General features: G+C 43.4%; 2 protein-coding genes across 16 annotated transcripts in view; both read right to left on the minus strand.

The window, feature by feature from the left end:
* MTFR1L (mitochondrial fission regulator 1 like) overlaps window positions 1–1,294 on the minus strand; it is a 31,877-nt gene extending 30,583 nt beyond the window's left edge. For 11 of the 15 annotated variants that reach the window (XM_084815862.1, XM_084815852.1, XM_084815848.1 and 8 more), the window contains exon 1: window positions 1,147–1,294. The gene's annotated coding sequence lies outside the window, so the exon portion shown is untranslated. Of the gene's footprint in view, window positions 1–1,109 lie in introns of all 15 variants that reach the window. The other 4 variants (XM_084815859.1, XM_084815860.1, XM_084815856.1 and 1 more) reach the window with 4 other exon arrangements.
* A 14,370-nt stretch (window positions 1,295–15,664) lies between these two features.
* SELENON (selenoprotein N) overlaps window positions 15,665–20,672 on the minus strand; it is a 38,407-nt gene continuing 33,399 nt past the window's right edge. Inside the window, exons 10-12 of the mRNA XM_084815845.1 lie at window positions 20,168–20,280; window positions 18,464–18,565; window positions 15,665–16,949 (exon numbers count right to left, since the gene is read on the minus strand). Coding sequence (XP_084671971.1) covers window positions 16,779–16,949; window positions 18,464–18,565; window positions 20,168–20,280 — 386 coding nt within the window. The 3' untranslated portion in view covers window positions 15,665–16,778. The remainder of the gene's footprint in view (window positions 16,950–18,463; window positions 18,566–20,167; window positions 20,281–20,672) is intronic.

Below are 20,672 nucleotides of genomic sequence, written 5' to 3' on the forward strand. Positions count from 1 at the left end.
GGTAGATAAATATTGTAAATAAAATAAACAAACAACAAATAAATAACAAATAAAAACAAAAAAATAGAATGCCTGGTGGCACCTTAAACCCAACACATTTATTATTATGGTATTAATGCTACAATCATAGAATCATAGAATAGTAGGGTTGGAAGGGGCCTACAAGGCCATCGAGTCCAACCCCCTAAATGCATTTACTAAAGGAGTAATTCCCACTAAACACAGCAGGACCTTCTTGTAGTGGGCAGTTGTGGGACTTTTATCTGTCCAAACACGCATAGCATTGCGTCCTAAGGCTGAAATCCTATACACACCTGGGAGAAAGTTCTATTAAACACAACATTTACTTCTGAGGAATGCACTATCAGGCACTGATACTGAATACACAGTGCTTGGGGCAGCTTATAACAGTTTTAAAACAAGGTATTAGTTTCAAAGGTACAGAAAATAGAAACTGAAGCAATAAAAGAACCCAGCCCAAGATGGTTCTACTAGATGCATACTCTTCTGGGATTAGCTAGGGAAAAACAATGCTAGGTCTCTAGCATCCCTGGGGGGATGAATACAAGAAACTCTGTCTAGTGCAAACAATAGAGAATCTTGTGGTAACCTTGGAAGAAGGCATTTATCGTAGCAGGATACACTTTCATGGTCCAGAGTCCATTTCATCAGATGGATCCCACCAGACTCCTTTATGGATTTTGCTGCAACGGACTGTACACGCCTACCCCCTTGGAAACCGTCTCCCTAGTTATGTATTTGATTTGTACCCTGCCTTTCCGCTAAGAAAAACGGCACTCCAGGCAGATTCCAATCACACAGCGCAGGGAAAAGCACTCTGCACCTGCTCAGGGGGAGGGAGCGGGCGCTCTCATGCGTTCCGACTCCACACAGCTCCAAGGGTCGGGCCTCGCAGGCTTCAGAGCAAAACGATGCCGAAGGACGCCCGGAGCTCCTTCCCCACACCCTCCTCCTGACACAAATGGAAGCCTTGCCCTCAAAACACGCCATCCCCGGCCCGCATTCACACGTTCCCCTGACACGCCTTGTTGTTTCTTCCGTGGCAGGCGCCTCCATCTCTCCCCCACCCCCTTTCCCCTTTCGGCGACCTGGAGACCGTGTTTCATCGCCCCCACCGGAGCTCACCGCGTCGCCTCAGGCGAAGTGGAGCGGCGACCCGGACGCGGAAAGCAGAACCCGAGGGAAGCCCGCGAAGCGAAAAACCCCGCGTCGCCCTTCCGCTCGGAAACAGCTGCGGCTCTTGCAGCCCCCAGCGGCGCCCCCTTTCGCGCATGCGTGCTGCGCGGCGAAGGCCGCTAGACAACACCCCTCCCCCGCCCCCGCCCCCTCCCCCTCTCCCTCTCTCGGCTGAGGCCCAAGAAAGGGCGGGAAGCATGTCCGCCCCCCTCAGGCAGAAGCGCCCGAAGAGGCTGACAGGACTGGAGTATCCTTTAGAAAAGAAAAAGTGAGGCCTCGGTTGTATATCTCCTGCTGCGTGGTGGCCGCAAGGAGGAAGGATGCTCGCTGCGTTAATGTAGATAATATGAATTCTCTATCATTATTTTGTTCAGTCGTGTCCGACTCTTCGTGACCCCGTGGACCACAGCACGCCAGGCCTTCCTGTCCTGCACTCCCTCCCGGAGCGTGCTCAAGTCCATATTCATTGCATCCGTGATGCTACCTAGCCATCTCATCCTCTGCCGTCCCCTTCTCCTTTTGCCTTCAGTCTTTCCCAGCATCAGGGTCTTTTCCAGGGAGTTTTCTCTTCGCATTAGGTGGCCAAAATATTGGAGCTTCAGCTTCATTATCTGTCCTTCCAATGAGCACTCAGGGCTGATTTCCTTTAGGATGGACTGATTTGACCTCCTTGCAGTCCAGGGGACTCGTAAGAGTCTTCTCCAGCACCACAGTTCGAAGGCATCAATTCTTCGGCGCTCAGCCTTCCTTATAGTCCAGCTCTCACAGCCATACGTTGCTACTGGGAAACCATAGCTTTGATTAGACGGACCTTTGTCGGCAAGGTGATGTCTCTGCTTCTTACTATGCTGTCTAGGTTTGCCATAGCTTTCCTCCCAAGGAGCAAGCGTCTTTTAATTTCATGGCTACAGTCACCGTCTGCGGTGATCTTGGAGCCCAAGAAAGTAAAGTCTGTCACTGCTTCCATTTCCTCCCCTTCTATATGCCAGGAAGTGATGGGGCCAGATGCCATGATCTTCGTTTTTTTAATGTTGAGTTTCAAACCAGCTTTTGCACTCTCCTCTTTCACCCTCAACAAGAGGCTCTTTAGATCCTCTTCGCTTTCTGCCATTAGGGTGGTATCGTCTGCGTTTCTGAGGTTGTTGATAATTCTCCCGGCAATCTTAATTCCGACCTCTGATTCATCCAACCCGGCGTTTCTCGTGATGTACTCTGCATATAAGTTAAATAAGCAGGGTGACAATACGCAGCCTTGTCGTACTCCTTTCCCAATTTTGAACCACTCGGTTGTTCCATGTCTGGTTCTTACTGTTGCTTCTTGACCCTCGTACAGGTTTCTCAGGAGACAGGTAAGGTGGTCTGGTACTCCCATCTCTTTCAGAATTTGCCACAGTTGGTTGTGATCCACACAATCAAAGGCTTTAGCGTAGTCAATGAAGCAGAAATAGACATTTTTCTGGAATTGTCTTGCTTTCTCCATGATGCAGCGAAAGTTGGCGATTTGATGTCTAGTTCCTCTGCCTCTTCATAACCCAGCTTGTACTTCCGGTAGTTCTCGGTTCACATACTGCTGAAGACTAGCTTGTAGGATTTTGAGCATCACCTTGCTGGCATGTGAAATGAGCGCAATTGTACAGTAGTCTGAACACTCTTTGGCATTGCCCTTCTTTGGAATTGGAATGTAAACTGACCTTTTCCAGTCTTGTGGCCACTGTTGAGTGTTCCAAATTTGTTGGCATATTGAGTGCAGCACTTTAACAGCATCATCTTTTAGGATTTTAAATAGCTCATCTGGAATACTGTCATCTCCACTAGCTTTGTTGTTAGTAATGCTTCCTAAGGCCCACTTGACTTCACTCTCTAGGATGTCCGGCTCAAGTTCAGTGACTGCACTATCATGGCTATCAGGGACATTCAGATCTTTCCTGTATAGTTCTTCTGTGTATTCTTGCCACCTCTTCTTAATCTCATCTGCTTCTGTTAGGTCCCTGCCTTCTTTGTCCTTTATCATGCCTGTCTTTGCACAAAACATTCCCTTGAGATCTCCGATTTTCTTGAAAGGATCTCTAGTCTTTCCCATTCTATTGTTTTCCTCGATTTCTTTGCACTGTTCATTTAAGAAGTCCTTCTTGTCTCTCCTTGATGTTCTCTGGAACTCTGCATTCAGTTGGATATATCTTCCCCTTTCTCCCTTGCTTTTCGCTTCCCTTCTTTCCTCAGCTACTTGTAAAGCCTCATCAGACAGCCACTTTGTTTTCTTGCATTTCTTTTTCTTTGGGATGGATTTAGTTGCTGCCTTCTGAACAATGTTACGGACCTCTGTCCACAGTTCCTCAGGCACTCTGTCTATCAGGTCTAATCCCTGAAATCTATTCGTCGCCTCCAGTGTATATTCAGAAGGGATATGATTTAGGTCATACCTGAATGGTTTAGTGGTTTTCCCTATGTTCTTCAGTTTAAGCCAAAATTTTGCAACAAGAAGCTCATGATCTGAGCCACAGTCAGCTCCAGGTCTTGTTTTTACTGACTGTATGGAGCTTCTCCATCTTTGGCTGCAAAGGACATAATCAATCTGATTTCGATATTGACCATCTGGTGATGTCCATGTGTAGAGTCGCCTCTTGTGCTGTTGGAAAAGAGTGTTTGCTATGATCAGCGTGTTCTCTTGGCAAAACTCTATTAACCTTTGTCTTGCTTCATTTTGTACACCAAGGCCATACTTGCCTGTTATCCCAGTGATTTCTTGACTTCCTCCTTTAGCATTCCAATCCCCTATGATGAAGAGGACATCTTTTTTTGGTGTTAGTTCTAGAAGGTGTTGTAGGTCTTCATAGAACCGATCAACCTCAGCTTCTTCGGCCTCAGTGGTTGGGGCATAGACTTGAATTACTGTGATGTTGAACGGTTTGCCTTGGATTCGTACTGAGATCATTCTATCGTTTTTGAGATTGTACCCCAGTCCTGCTTTTCCTACCCTTTTGTTGACTATGAGTGCTGCTCCATTTCTTCTAAGGGATTCTTGCCCACAGTAGTAGATATAATGGTGTCCTGAATTAAATTCGCCCATGCTTGTCCATTTTAGTTCGCTGATTCCCAAGATGTCGATGTTCAGTCTTGCCATCTCATGTTTGACCACCTCCAGCTTACCTTGATTCATTAATGTTAATTCGTTAATGTAGATAATATGAATTCTCTATAATTATAGAGACTGAATTTAACAACAGGGACAATAGCATGTTTAGACAGAAGAAAAGTCATTAAGGGTGCAGTCCTATGCCCGTTTAGACTGAAGAAAAGCCTACAATTCCCAGAATCCTCCAGCTAACATTACTAATAGGGGAATGCTGGGAGTTGCAGGACTTTTTTCTGGCTAAACATGCATAGGATTGTGCCCTAAATTGCATGGCTGGCTGGGGCACGCTGGGAATTGTAGGTGTCAAGGGCTCCTTGGAGGGCTCTCTCAGTCTAATCCAGTAGCCAAGTCCAGACGCAGACAAAGGGATTCTTTTTAAAGCTTTATTCTTCTTTTACAACTTACAACTCTACAGGTAGCAACTAGATCTGAGCAGCAGCATCCCTATGACCTAAGTTGGAACAGTTGGTTCCCGTTTGAAAGGCAATTACTGGCAGACCCCTGAATATAAGGACTAGGGAGAATCCCTCCCCTTTTCCCTTGGATCCTCTGGGCGCAACCGTTCTTTGAGCGCCAACCGGGCGCTACGCCTCCTTTCCGCGCTCTCCATTTGGCGCCGCTCTCTGCGTTTGCGCCGTGCATCCAACCAGTCTGCTCTCAGTGCTGGGTCACTCCCTGGACTGCTTTCTAATTTAGGAATGTTGGTGGGAGGAATCTCTATCAGCTGCGGGCCCTGGGAAAAAGGGGCGCGCTCCTCTCCCAGAAGCGACTGCTCTTCCTCCAAATCAGAACTACTCTGGGATTCTATGGGCTCAGTGTCCACCCTGACAGTAGGGCTTTTTTTCTGGCTAAACATGCATAGGATTGCACCCTCTTTTTATTACTTTTCTAATACCGCCCGGTAGCCAAAGCCCTCTGGGTGGTTCGCAACAATATAAAATATAAGGCAATAAAATACAATATAAAAATTTTAAAGTTTAAAAGTACAGTATAATAACCAAATAGAAGCTAGCTGCAGTGCAAAGATGTAAAATACAGTTGTTGTTGTTGTTTATTCGGTCAGTCGCTTCCGACTCTTTGTGACTCTTTGGGACCAGCCCACGCCAGAGCTTCCTGTTGGCTTTCGCCACCCCCAGCTCCTCCAAGGTCGAGTCCGTCACCTCCAGAATATCATCCATCCATCTTGCCCTTGGTCGGCCCCTCTTCCTTTGGCCTTCCACTTTCCCTAGCATCAGCATCTTCTCCAGGGTATCCTGTCTTCTCATTATGTGGCCAGAGTACTTCAGTTTTGCCTTTAATATCCTTCCCTCAAGTGAGCAGTCTGGCTTTATTTCCTGGAGGATGGACTGGTTTGATCTTCTGGCAGTCCAAGGCACTCTCAGAATTTTCCTCCAGCACCACAGTTCAAAAGCATCTATCTTCCTTCGCTCAGCCTTCCTTATGGTCCAGCTCTCGCAGCCATAGGTTACTACGGGGAATAACATTGCTTGAACTATACGGACCTTTGTTGTCAGTGTGATGTCTCTGCTCTTCACTATTTTATCAAGATTTGTCATTGCTGTCCTCCCAAGAAGTAAACGTCTTCTGATTTCCTGGCTGCAGTCAGTGTCTGCAGTAATCTTTGCGCCTAGAAAGACAAAGTCTGTCACTGCCTCCATGTTTTCTCCCTCTATTTGCCAGTTATCAATCAAGCTGGTTGCCATAATCTTATTTTTTTTTTTAGGTTTAACTGCAACCCAGCTTTTGCACTTTCTTTCACCTTCGTCATGAGGTTCCTCAGCTCCTCCTCGCTTTCAGCCATCAAAGTGGTATCATCTGCATATCTGAGATTGTTAAGGTTTCTTCCAGTGATTTTAACTCCAGCCTTGGCTTCATCAAGCCCAGCACACTGCATGATGTGTTCTGCGTACAGGTTGAATAGGTAGGGTGAGAGTATACAACCCTGCCGTACTCCTTTCCCAATCTTAAACCATTCCGTTGTTCTGTGGTCTGTTCTTTCCGTTGCTACTTGGTCATTATACAGATTCCTCAGGAGGCAGACAAGATGACTTGGCATCCCCATACCACCAAGAACTTGCCACAATTTGTTATGATGCACACAGTCAAAGGCTTTAGAATAGTCAATAAAACAGAAATAGATGTTTTTCTGAAACTCCCTGGCTTTCTCCAATATCCAGCGGATACTGGCAATTTGGTCTCTAGTTCCTCCGCCTTTTCTAAACCCAGCTAGTACATCTGGCAATTCTCGTTCCATGAATTGGTGGAGTCTACCTTGCAAGATCTTGAGCTTTACCTTACTGGCATGTGAAATAAGTGCCACTGTTCGATAGTTTGAACATTCTTTGGTGTTTCCCTTTTTTGGTATGGGGATATAAGTTGATCTTTTCCAATCTGTTGGCCATTCTTGTGTTTTCCAAATTTGCTGGCATATGACATGCATCACCTTGACAGCATCATCTTGCAAGATTTTAAACAGTTCAGCTGGGATACTGTCATCTTCTGCTGCCTTTTATTAGCAATGCTTCTTAAGGCCCATTCAACCTCACTCTTCAGGATGTCTGGCTCTAGCTCACTGACCACACCGTCAAATCTATCCCCGATATTATTATCCTTCCTATACAGGTCTTCCGTATATTCTTGCCACCTTTTCTTGATCTCTTCTGCAGATTTAAAACAGAAACTGAAATATGTTTCAGGAGTCAATCCTACAAACACACAAGTATTGTGGCGCCTGAAAGACTAATAGTGCAATCCTATATATGTCTATTCAGAATTAAAGCTAAGGGTGCAATCCTATGCATGTTTGGACAGAAAAATGTCCTTCAGCTCCCAGCATTCCCCAGCCAGCACGCTCTCCCCACCCCGGAACGTCCCCAGCTACCCTCCTTTCTGGCTGCTCTGCACCCCTCTTGTGAGCGCGGAGGACGGGGCTGTTCTGTGCTGCCTCCGAGGCAGCGTGGAAGTGGGGGGAGGTCGGTTTTCCAGGAACCGACCTCGGAATGCAAGGTTCCTGGAAAACACCATATCCTATGGCCGTCTAGCCACTATCTAGTCGCCATAGGATTGCTCCCTTAATCTAGTTTACACATGCAGTAGACAAGAGGTCAGGATGAGTTTGTAGAGTTCTAGTAGAATTGACTCCACCACTTCACATGGTAGATAGGGGATACAATTTTTGAATGTGTCCCTGTGTAAAAAATCCAACTCCTTGCAAATAGAAAGCTAGCTGGCAAGGCAAGATTAGACCTTGCTTGCTGAATGGATAGTTATTTATACGGGGATGGACTCAAAAGATAGCATATCCCAGCTACAGTCTGTAGTAGTGCAGTCCACTCCACCATTTTATCATATTCCACTTGCACATGTATACAAGTACTCAAGTTCACAGCATCAAGTTGCAGAGGAGACCAGATGGTTTTACTATGCAAGACCAGTGTGGAAGAAGTTGCATGTATAGAGTTGCTTACTGCCCCTGAACTCTTAAACAAGTGCTGTCTCCAGATTGGAGACAGAAACAAAAGCTGGCAAGACATTTGTATATGACCTTGGCAATATGTAATAGTCCCCTGTAAATGTATTAAAAGCTCTGACACCACTCACAAATATACAACCTTCACTATATGCTAAAAATACATTTTTCACTGCTAACATTTCAGGTCATTCCTTTTTTACTTTTCAAATGCAATGTATATTGCTATTTTATCAAAATATAAAACTGAAACATTTGAGTTTTCTGTTTTTTATTATTAAAACTGTGAGCTAAGTTACTACAGGAGGCAGTATTGAGGACATTTTATACAAGAATATACTCATGACGTTTTGCTAAAACATTGAGCTAACACTAGCTAAACTGGACGGTATATTACTATAGGCAGACTTGCATTAGTGAAATGACACTTGGATATTTAAACATGTCAAGTCTTTAAATTGTACTGAATAATGATAATCATACTCAAATATAACGGTTCAATTTCAAAGTGACCAGAACACATTTGGAGTGGGGGTAATGGAGGTTAAGACAATAAATATATGAATTATTAACCAGTTAGTTAAAAACAGTTTAAAAATAAGTTGATCATATTACTGCCCACATATTTTCTGCATTTTAAGTAATCCTTAAAATCTCTTCAAAACCACAACAAAAAATGTCCAGTAAAGCTCTTCTAATATAATTTATGAGTACTAACACTGATTAGGTTTGAAACTTTCCCAATGTAACAGAGAACATACAGCATTGGAGAAAGCTCACATCTTACATTAAACCACCTCTAAAAATAAGCACTTAGCAAAAAAATAAATTTTTAAAGAGTAACCATTTTAAAAAAGAAGAGAATGAAATGAAGTGGGTTCTTTTTTGCCAGGAGGCACCTGTCAGAAATCAGGCTTGACCCATTCTTGATTTAAGGCCAGGCCATCACAAAGAACAGATGAACAGGGAGAAAAAAACAACCCTCTTTCAATTTTCCTCTTTGGAGTTATCAAAATATCTATAAAATTTTTGAAATATAGAGAGAATATAAATAGGAAAAGCTTAGCATGTTTTTTTAAAAAGTTAAGACACAACTTTTGTTTAAAGTCCATGGCTCAAAAAGAATAGATGAAGTCATCACACAAGAGTGCCTGTTAGTGTTTTCTAGTGCAATCCTGTCCATATCTACTCAAAAGTAAGTCCCATTAAGGTAAATGAGGCTTACTCTCGGATATGTGGGTACAGGATTGCAGCCTTAAAGGCCTTTGCAAATGAAGGCCCTTGCTCGGGGAAAAGCTAGATTGCTTATAGTTTCAAGTGTTTGTTTGTTTTTAACATGAGCAAGCCAGAGCAAATGATGACTATAAGATTAGCCTTTTGCAAGGGGTAGGAGATCCCTAGTAGTCCCTAATACTGGTTGAGAAATCAGAACTAGACAGGAAGAACACTAAAAGCCTCCAACTTCATGTAAACCCAACAAGATTTTAAAATGGCAAAGGGTAGGGAGAAAACTATGTTGTTGATTTTAATGACAGGGACAGTCAAAATAGTACATATGCAAGATGAGTGGGTGGGTGTGACAGAGAGACAGTGATCTCAAGGGCACCATCCAACTGATGCTTGTGAAACTAGTGCGACCACTATCCCTACAGCAAAACAGGGAAAGGGCCATTTTTCAGTGGTAGAGCACCTTGCTTTGCATACAAGGTCCTAGGTTCCATCACTAGCATCTATGGATAAAAAGGCTCTTGGGCGGCAGAGCTAGAAAAGGCATTTACTGCAGATCTTGTGGGCTGTTGCCAGTCAACAGCGGACAGCACTGGACTAGATGAACCAGTTATCCGGCTCAATGTAAGGTAGCTTCTTACATACAAGCAGGTGCAATAGTCACCCTAGTTGGGGCAGGGATTGCTGTTTTCCAACAGCAATGACATTTAGTGGTTAGGAATGCTGAGAAGTGGTCATTCCTCCACAGAGGAAGCACTTCCTGGGCAAAAGTCATCTGGACCATTAATCCATGCCTGCAGAGTCTCACCACCTTGCCTGGGAAAGGCCTGCAGACAGCCTGTCAACACGAGCAAAGGTTTTATCATTTCCTTCTGAGAGCTGTGAAAGAGCTTGAACACCATATATTTCATTTATCCTTCTTTACAGATTTAGTCTGGCCATGCTTAATTTGTTTTTCTTTTAAATTAAAACATGGAAAAAGCACTACATTTATGTCTGTGAAGATAAAAAACAACAGCAACTATACTCACACCAACAGAAATTGACTCAGAAAAAAGGGGGGTTACTTGCTCATTCTAATTTTTATGATCCCATTATTATAGAATGCATTAAATTACTTTAATGCCTAGTGCACCCATGGGTTTCATTATCAGAGAACACTATGAGAGTCATTATTAGCATAAATGCAATTTTATAGAATTGGATTGATAGAAAAAGAGTTCTACAATACTCAGAAGCATAAGCTCCATATTCAGATACAATGAGTAGGATCCAGATGGAGTCATACTTGGACTCTTTGATTTCAATGGGTCTACTCTAGTATCCAGCCCAGTATACTTCAACTCAGGGTTGGGGAGCCTCTGGCCTTCCAGCTGTTGTTGATGGGGGATACTTGGCTCAACAATACTACAAGCGAGAAGGATCTTGGAATTGTTATAGATTGCAAGCTGAATATGAGCCAACAATGTGATGTGGCTGCAAAAAAGGCAAATGCAATTTTGGGCTGCATTAATGGAAGTATAGCTTCCAAATCACGTGAAGTACTAGTTCCCCTCTACTCAGCACTGGTTAGGCCTCATCTGGAGTACTGTGTCCAGTTCTGGGCACCATACTTGAAGAAGGATGCAGACAAACTGGAGAGGGTTCAGAGGAGGGCAACGAAGATGATCAGGGGACTGGAAACAAAGCCCTATGAGGAGAGACTGAAAACTGGGCATGTTTAGCCTTGAGAAGAGAAGCCTGAGGGGAGATATAACGCTCTTCTAGTACTTGAAAGGTTGTCACAGACAGGAAGGCCAGGATCTCTTCTTGATCATCCCAGAGTGCTGGACATGGAATAATGGGCTCAAGTCACAAGAAGCCAGATTCCATCTGAACAGAAGGAAAAACTTCCTGACTTTTAGAGCAATGTGACAATGGAACCAATTAGCTAGGGAGGTAGTGGGCTCTCCCACACTGGAGGCATTCAGGAAAAGGCTGGACAGCCATCTGTCAGGAATGGTTTGACTTGGATTCCTGCACTGAGCAGGGGGTTGGACTTGATGGTCTTGTAGACCCCTTCCAACCCTACTATTCTATGATTCTATGACTACATCTCCCATCTTCTCAACCATTGGCCATGATAAGGGGCTGATAAAAGTTGGATCCAGCACTGGTCAACTGCTAGTGGGAGGTAAACTGCTAACAGAATGGATTTCCCCAAATCTGCTCCAGAGAGTTGGGGGACTCACTGGATCAGATCTGGGATGCATGCGGGGGGCTGCAGGGGGGAGGAGAGGACAGGGAAGTCCTATTGCTTGAGCAGAAGTCCCATTGTGGGCTAATTTACAAGGCTAGTTTAATGTAGAAAAATGTTGCCTAAACAATGCTTCGTAGAAGTGGAGCCCAAATAGCCACCCCCTCCTACTGGAGTCAGCACTTCAAAAAGTTTTGCTGCACCATCCAAATACCACCTCCAGTCTTCATTTATCCTACTCCCACCACTGGAACAGATTGCTTCAGCCTGCTTATGACCGGGCCAGCCCTGTGCCCAAAGACTTTGGAATGTGAGATCAAGCCAACCAGCTGCAAGGCTCTCCACAACATCAGAACATCTGAAACAAAGAAGACCCTTAAACAGTTGACCCATTTTCAAGAGTAACAAAGACCCACTGTGCTGTCAGAGGTCCTGAAACAGATAAACAAGTTTTACTGGTTTTATAAAGTTACTTGGCAAGAATAAGAACATGAAGGAAAGCAGAAAATCTTACTTATAAGCTATTTTATACCTCAACTGGGTTCTAAACACACAAAATTTCAAGGAAGAAGCATGATGTACTGAACTACTCTGGTAGAATGGGTCATTTCTGAAAAGTTTTAAGCAACCAGCCAGATGTGATAATTTGTTACAAAAGTTCCTTTACCCTAGCGTTGCAGATTTTAATTTCAAGACAAAGAGACTGGAGAGAGAAGCAAGGGGAGGCCTGATACTGCTGTGGGAATTCTCAGGACCAAAGTAGGTGTAACAGTGGGAAATCCATTTTAAAAATATAATTAAGGTAAAGGTAAAGGTGTCCCCAACCAGTCGTGTCTGACTCTAGGGTGTGGTGCTCATCTCCATTTCTAAGCCGAAGAGCCAGCGCTGTCCGAAGACGCTTCCGTGGTCATGTGGCCAGCATGACTGAACACCGAGGTGCACGGAACACTTGTTACATTTCCCGCCGAGGCGGTACCTATTTATCTACTTGCAATTTCTTGCTTTCGAACTGCTAGGTTGGCAGAAGCTGGGACTGAAGACGGGAGCTCACTCGGTCACGCAACACTCGGGTCTCGAACTGCTGTCCTGCTGACCTTCCAGTCTGCAATTCAGCATCTTAACCACTAAACCACCGTGGCCCTAATAAAAAAAATATAATGGGGGGATTGAATTAGAACCATGGCACCAGACTAGGGGGTTAACATGTTTCCCTGTGCTGTTTTCCTGATAAATAATCCCCTAGGCCCCAGCTGCCAGCTGCCTTACGGAGGAAAACTTAGTTACCAGTGCCAAATAGCGTGGAGGATAGTTAATTCCTCCCCCTTTGGATTTTTGCTAATATTTAAGCAGGGAAAAGTTAATAAAACAGAACTTTTATAATCAACAGCTTTTGTAAAAGCCCTTGCAGTTGGTTCTAAATTAATTTAGTGTTCTGAAGCAGATTGCCTGCTGAACATCAACTGAAAAGCATTCAGATGCAGTCTACTCTTACAATTGGTTGAAAAGCCCAGCCTAAGCTGAACGTGCTGTTTTCAAACAAGAAATGCTGATGTTTTGCTATTGGCTAACATTCCAGTTGCAGAAGGTGATTAAAGAATAATACCGTTGAGGGATATGAATACTCCTTGCAAACCCCACCAAAAACTGTCGGATTGAATTCTCTAATGCACTTGTAGCCTAGTGCCTGTCCCTGATTAAGTGCAAATTCCACGCAAGGTTTTTGTGTATATAAAATTCATGCTGAAAAATATAATGAGAATAAGGAAACAGGAAAAGAGCCAGCCTTAAAAGCTGTTTTTCTTAAAATTTGGTCCATCAAATGAACAATGAAACAAGCTGTGCTTCTGGGAACAGAAAATATTGTCAGGCACCTTATCTGGCTGTGCCAAGTGACTGCTTTTGATGGCTTAACATTGATGGCCTCTTTACCACTTGGAAAAAGCACCACACTTCAACTGCCAGAAGTCTAAAACATACATGGGGAAAGTAAAGATTTTCTTTTAAAATCAATAGGAGATGGAGGAAAAGAGCAACCTTTTCCCAGCTGAGGTCCTCACACTTACTCCCCAAAGTAATTTTCCAAGTTCACATTTTGGATTGTATAGGTTCTTCTTTTTTGGAGAACGTTTTTTGGTTTTTCATTTGTTTGCTTGTTTTAAACACACTGGAAATTTTTCAAGGAACTAAAAAGATACGGCCAGAGGAAAGTATCAAAATGTTCCAGTCTTGCAAGCAACCAAAACGTATGGGAAACAACACGGTGCACAAGATTTCAACCATGAAATGTTAAAGGAGAATTATGGTGACTTCATGAAATCCGAGGGTGTATCAAATCCTGTTTAAGCTTGTATACCGGTGCTTTTCAAGCTTTCTAGCTTCAGGAAGCCAGCAACTGGTCTGCCAAGTAACTCCTGAACATCTTTCTGAAACCCCCTTCCCATTGCAGAGTATTCTAGAGCACCGCTGAGCCGCTGGTACTTAACACACCCCTTATGGCTGTACATTGCTTGGGAAGATTAGTGGCTTAATCTGTCTTTCAAGACTCCTTCCCTCCTACTACTGATCTTCACAAAATAAACTCCCCCGGCTTTCCTAAGAACAGTTTGAAGACCACCATCTTTCAGCTGCTGGGGAACATGGGTGGGAGGTTGCTCTTGCACTCATGTCCTGCTTGTGGGTTTCTCGTGGGCAGTTGGTTGGCCACCATGTGAACAGAATGCTGGAGTAGATGGACCCTTGGTCTGATCCAGCACAGCTCTTATGTTCCATGGATATAATTTGCAAGATCTGCCTTCAGCCCCTAGAAGGGTTTGCAAGCACAGAGTCCTTTCCCCACTGCCTTGTCTGTAACACCCTAAGGTTGCAATTCTAAATATGCTTATTAAGGAGTAAGACCCACTGAACCCACTGAGTGGGATTTAATTCTGAATAAACGTGCACAGGATTGTTCTCTAAGGCTGCAATCCTATGCACTTTTATTTGGGACTTATGTCCACTGAATGTTACTTCTGAGTAGACAGGCATAGGATTGGGCTACATATCACATATGTTGAAGGCAGCACAGAAAGTTTGGATTTGGAATACAAAAACATTTAAATCTGAACTTTCTCTATGTACATATAAGCAGCATGACAGTTTAATCTGGCCCTGTGGATTCAAGTGCCTTCTTTTTACTGGGAATAAAGGAAAGTTCCAGGCATTAGTACAGGAGACCAAGCTAATGAAAGATACATGGTAGTTTTTGTCTTTTGCTGATTTTCGATGAAAATATCCTGTTCCCCCAGAACTGACAAATGTAGTGACAAATTTGGATGTGCCAACATGTGTGCATTATTGCATGCATTATGTGGCAGGGGGCTGTGGCAATTTTAGCACCTGTATGATTCATGCAGCTGGAAACATGCATTTGCCATATGCACACATCACTGTTTTATGGGGACATATTAGCATTTTGCACATACCTGTAAAAGACATGTGAACTGACTGCAAGTGGTTGAATTACTTGTCCTTCCCCCACCCCCCTGCCATGTAGCTGCTGTTGACCAATGTAGCTGCTCTTGACCATGTAGCTGCTCTTGACCTTTTGTTCTGTGTTTTCTGTCTCTCCTTTCCATCTCTGCCTGCCTGTTTCTTATCACTCTTGTGCCTGTACCCCATAAAGGTGTGTGCATGTGTTCCTCAATTGTTCATCCCTGTGCAGATTGGGCTGTGGTTCTCAAACTTGAGGGTATAGGGAACCTAAAGGGGGAATGAAGTTCCATGGAAGAACAAGAGCCTGGGATGGATATGTTCTGAGGCCCCTCAACCCCAGCTGAGTCTTGACTGGGATGAATGCCCCTGGTAGAAGACCCACATGAGACAGGAAGCTGCCTTATACCAGGTTAGAGTATTTGTCTGCTCAGCCCAGCACTGTCTGACTAGCAGTAGCTCTCCACAGTCTCAGTCAGAGAAGAATAATTCTCATCACCAGTTACCTGAGATCCTTTTTAGCTGGAGACACCAAGCATTGAACCTGGGACTTTCTCCATGCAACTATGTGCTCTACCACTGAGCTAGGATCCTCCCCCAATTTGTCAAGGTGACAGTATCCCACTGCCCCAACCTGATCTGGGAAGAAAAAGGCACAGGAAAAACTGTTGCTTTGTTCTAATTACAGTTCCTTGCGTGTAATTTTAGGAGGGGCATCAGGGATGTCCTATGGTTTTCCTCTTCTAACGTTGGATAAATAGTCCAGTCCACAAATCTTGCACACATGAATCTCCACATATTCAGCTTTGGAACAGATTGCGGGTGATGAGTTAGGAAGGCCACAAGCTAAGAATAACTACAAAAGATGAGGGGGGTGTCAAAAGGTTTGAGAAACACTGCCAAGAGGTATTAGAGTGAGTGAATGAAAAGAAAATTTATCTGATTCTTTTATTATATTGCACGTTTCTGGAATGATTCTGTTCTCAGTTGAACGCAAATGTCCTTTTTGTTTGTTTCTGGCTAAACAAAGACTCACGTAAAACCACCCACAAATAATATTTGAGTTTGGGCAGTGACATAATAATTGTGAATGAATTCCACTTATATTGTATGTCACCCTTCCTCAGCCTGGTGCCTTCCACATGTGTTGGGCCACAACAGTTATGCTGGCTGTGGATGATGGGAGTTATAGTTCAACACATCTAGAGGGCACCAGTTGGGGGCATTTGTTGTATGTGCTTTAAAAAATGACAGTTGATATTTTCTTGACTGAGGTGACTGATTAAAGTATACTAAGGGTCAACAACTGGATATCCCAGGACTAAATCTGCCCCTCTGAGGAATTGCTGGCAATAAAGAAGAAAGCAGCAGAGCCTTTAGGAGTCTAGAGTAAAAACAAAACAATGATTAAATAAAGGATTCCCTGTTGTGTCTTGTAGCTCTGCGATAGCACCAACCTATGCAGCCCTGCAGACATCAGTGGGAGTATAACACAGTGGGAGTATAACACAGGTCTTGCCTTGCATCATCCACACAGTCTCTGATCTTGAAGATACATGGGACCTACTGAGGTCACCTGAAGCCAAATGGTTTGCAACACAAAAGTTCTAAAATGTGAAGCCTCAGCTGCATATGAATAATTCAGGGCCTTGAAAGGGACCAGATTCCAGAGCTAATACAAAAAGAAGGCATCCCATTCAAGTTCCAACTTGCTGGCCTTGCACCACAGCCCATCCCAGACCACTGGGCCAAACCATTCCCAACCTCTACTGCTGGCAGCCTGATGACTTTACAGAAGTCTCACAATGTGCCAGTAAGTAAGAGAATCATATGTTCAGCTCCTTCCAAGAACAGTTCTAAAAATAATTAATGTAATATAAAGATGTTACAGTTTGGTATTTTCGAGGGCCACTTACATGCCTAGAGCCCTTTCATTCAAGGACAGCGTTTTACTGTTCAATATTGTGTCATGCATGAGCTTGAGTGCCAGAAACAAGAACTCTTGTATCTTTGGTGATCAACACCAGGGCATTAATTTGCCTCTCCATTTAGGCCTGCAGGAATGGCTTTGCTCTCTGAACTCCTTCCTTCAGGAACTGGAGGTAGGTTGCTGTTGAGGGATCTTCAAAACTGGTAGAGAAACTAAAGATGCTGCTCTCAACTTCTTCGGGCTTCATAGAAGTAATATCCAGGAAGTAGTTGGCATTGATGTGGTGGACCTGGGAAACAAAACGTGTGTTTAGGAAAACAGAATTCCAGTCCTCATGGGCAGATTCCTTCCTCCCAGCGGTCATTCCAGGTGGAAGAACGTTGAGAGGTCAAGGGCTGGCTTAACTTGCCTTGCCTTGTGCTCCCAAAGAGGAGGATGCACTACATCATTTAAATCTTGCAGCAGCTGCTTCCCCCTAAAAGGCCAAAATGGCTGATGCCAGATTAAGCGATGTACTGCAGTTTTAAACAAAATTAGAGGTGGCTGCTGCTACTGGAAAAGAGGAAGGAAGGGCTCCTCCATCTTGTCCTCCTTCTGTTTGGGAGTCACAAACAAGACAAAGTACACTAACTAGCCCTGAAGTGCCATTGGCCTGTAGTGGCTGCTCATAGAAGAGTGCCCCCTTCTCCAGCTTTCAAAAATGGAGGGTGGGAGGAGCAAATACATGCATTCCTTTCTCAAATAATCTCCCTAATAAAATAAACAAACTAGGGTAACCTGTGAACCAACTCTGAGTGTTTGTAGAATTTGGGGGAAGAAGGTCAAATGTGAGGTTTGTAAGATTCTTCAGGGACCTAGGAAAACGCTGAGAAGTTGTCCCAGTAGTTTTATTAAAACAACTTTCTCAGCAAATACTTAGGAGTGAAGCTTACCAGAACCTCTCAGGACTGCCTCACCAGACCTAGCTTGTCTGTACAAAGAGCCCGAATCCTAAGTAAAAGCTGTGTTGGAAGTGCACCAGATTCTGGAATGCTAGAGGTTCCTGAGAAATGTGGAGTAAACATCTAAACATTACAAGATAAAGTATAAAATTATCCTAAGCCTTCAATCTTTACATTTTCCTTCCCCCAAAATAAAAGTTGGTCCAGTTCCAAGATATAATTGGGTATCCCCTGAAATGTTCTGAGTATGTTAAGAAGCACCATTAGTGAACCTGTAAGTTTTCTAGAACCCATTTTCTGAGCTTTGGGGGGGAAAATTAATCACTTTAAAATATCCTTATGACAGGGGTGTTGAACCTCTTTCAGTCCAAGGGCCAAATTCCATTTTGGAGAAGCTCTTGGGGGCTGCATCCCACTGGTTGGCGAGACCTGAAGGCAAAAGGGGCGGGGCCAAAATACCAGGATATTTTGGCTTAAAGCTCTAACTGCCAGCAATGAAGTAACTATGAGAGGCATTTCAACCTTTCAGAATGGGGAAAAACTGCACAAAAGCTGGGAAACCACCAAATGATCAACAGTCAGGGGAAAGGAGCATGGCCATCTGGGGAACCCTGGAGGGCTGGATTTGGCCCATGGGCCTGAGGTTCTGCACCCCTGCCTTATGTCTTCAGTCTGGAAATGCTTTGCACTGCTCTAAATGAGACTGTTTTTCAGATCTGAGAGGCAGAAATACATCTTAGAACCTTGGCTCCTACTTCAAGCATATCAGTGGAAGTCAATTGCAATTCCAATAGATGCCACCAATTTAAAAAAGAGACAGATAAGAAGGTACTGATAAGATGAAATGGAGCTAGAGCCCTACCACGGTGCCATTGGGCAGACAGATCATTATCTCCACGGGGAAGTTATATTTTTCAAGGTGCAAGTCGGCAAGTTTGCTGTTGACCTCGTTCTCTCTCTTTGCCTGTAGAAAATGAGTGCATGTTTTAAATTACATACACTTGTAAAAAGCCCTTATCAGGTTTCACATTGGGGTCAAACAGAATCCAATTAAATCATAGTTTAAAAATGAAGTATAGGGACAAAGACTCCAATGTAATGTAAAAATATGAAATTGTTATTATGGATCATTGTATAAGTAGAGGGGGCACAACTATACTGGGACAGTATCTGAGGTCTGCAGTGACCCCCAATGTTAATTCCTAAGGTGTTGCTCAGACCCCCGATTCCTTAGTCATAGATATTTTCTTCAATTCAAAATCTCCAGGGGGTATGAATAATGGAAAAGGAAAGAAAATGTTGAATGGCTGACACCTTATTTTAACTGTTATATCGGCATAAAATAGCTACTGTATTGCTAAATGAAAGTTCTCATCATATAGGGGTAGTTTAGATCCCATAAGACCTTGGATCCTGCAGTATGTCACACACATCTCAGTTCATTTTAATTTGGATCTGATTAATTCCATTGCTGCCCTTGTAGTGAAGCCCACAAATTAAACAAACAGAATTGGGTGGGGTGGATGCCGAACCACTACAGAATAGTCAATCCCCTTACTGTACATCCTGCACTGGAGTCAAATGCATAAGGAAGGTTAAACAAATAGCTCTCAAAAAAGGGACAGGTGGTCAACTTCAGGGAGATATGAACTCTGGTTCTCCCAATATGTGTCCCAATAGGAGTAAAAGGAAATATGATTTGATTAAGACTAAAACATTTACACTGCTAGATTAGTTAGGTAAGGGTGCAATCCTGTGCATGTTTAGACAGAAAAAAGGTCCTACAACTCCCAGTTGTGGGACTTTTTTCTGACTAAACATGTACAGGATTGCGCACTAAAGCTCTAGCTCAGCCTTCTCCAACCTGGTGCTTTCTAGATGTATTGGATTACAACTCCCATAATCCCCAAGCAACATGGAGAATGCTATGCTGGTGGGGGTGATGGGAGCTATAGTCCAACATATCTGGAGGACACTGGGCTGAGGATACTGCTGGATGCTTACCTCTAGCTGATTAGTCATTATGAGCCAATTATAATAAGGGAGGGCAAATTGGTCAAGGTAAAAATGAGGATATTTGTTTCTTGTTTTTGTTTTGGTGTATTATTGTAAGTAAATGAGAAGGAATACGCAGGCAGGACTGGATCTGGAGAAGGCACCTGCCACTGAAGGGTACCAACCATGAAGTTAGCATAGCTCTGCCTATGAAGCAAATGGGAGGAGTAACCAATTCCTTGATAAGCTCCACCACTGAAAAAGAAATATTAAGAAGACATTTCTTTGTGTTTGTTTTCAAGTTTTATGTTAATATTTCACTGCTTTCTACATCTCCAAAAGACACTTAATATTAAAGTTTGGGAGATTTTTATTTAAAATTAACTGATAAATCAAATGAACATTCTTCAGTCAATGAGAGCCCCTGCTTCTTAGGAAGTCTGGAACAGATATTGGTGGGTAGGGAAGCTTATAGAGCCTGGATGCACCCATCCCAGGACTACTAGCATCTGCTTGTGTTGTCGAGCTAGGAATTTCTATTACCTCTTAATGTGTGCTGCTAGATGCTTACCTGTAAATCCTCCAGCTCCTTCACCAATGACCAGGTACTGATGAAACTCTCATTCAGGAAAGCAAGGATGGGCGAACTTTCCAGGACTGTTTCCCGGAGAGTTCGCCCCGAACCTGTCGAGAGAGAGAAAACAAGGATTAAGTGAAATGTTCACGATGTACTTCCCTATGACATTTTAGGTGCAGGTTTTTGAAGCACTGTAGGTAAAATGGTTCTTATTAGTATAAAATAAGGTTCTTATTAGTTTTATGTCATCTATGCACGTGGTTCTCAAACAAAAAGAGAGATCCCTGCCCTGAGAAGCTTACAGTATAAATTTAGGACAACTTACAATGTAAATTTTAGTGCCAAAGCGTTGCTATAACAGAACTTCAAGCTGGCAGTTGTGTCTCCATGAGGTGGAAATGCCCACTGGGGAATAATACTCGATCACCATTTTACCTACAATGCTTCAAAAACCTTATTGTCTTATTGTTCTAATCATATAATTTTATTTTATTGAGGG

This window comes from Heloderma suspectum, chromosome 10, assembly GCF_057233095.1.
Source record: "Heloderma suspectum isolate Gila_16-S chromosome 10, 16-S_ref, whole genome shotgun sequence".
NCBI lineage: Eukaryota > Metazoa > Chordata > Lepidosauria > Squamata > Helodermatidae > Heloderma > Heloderma suspectum.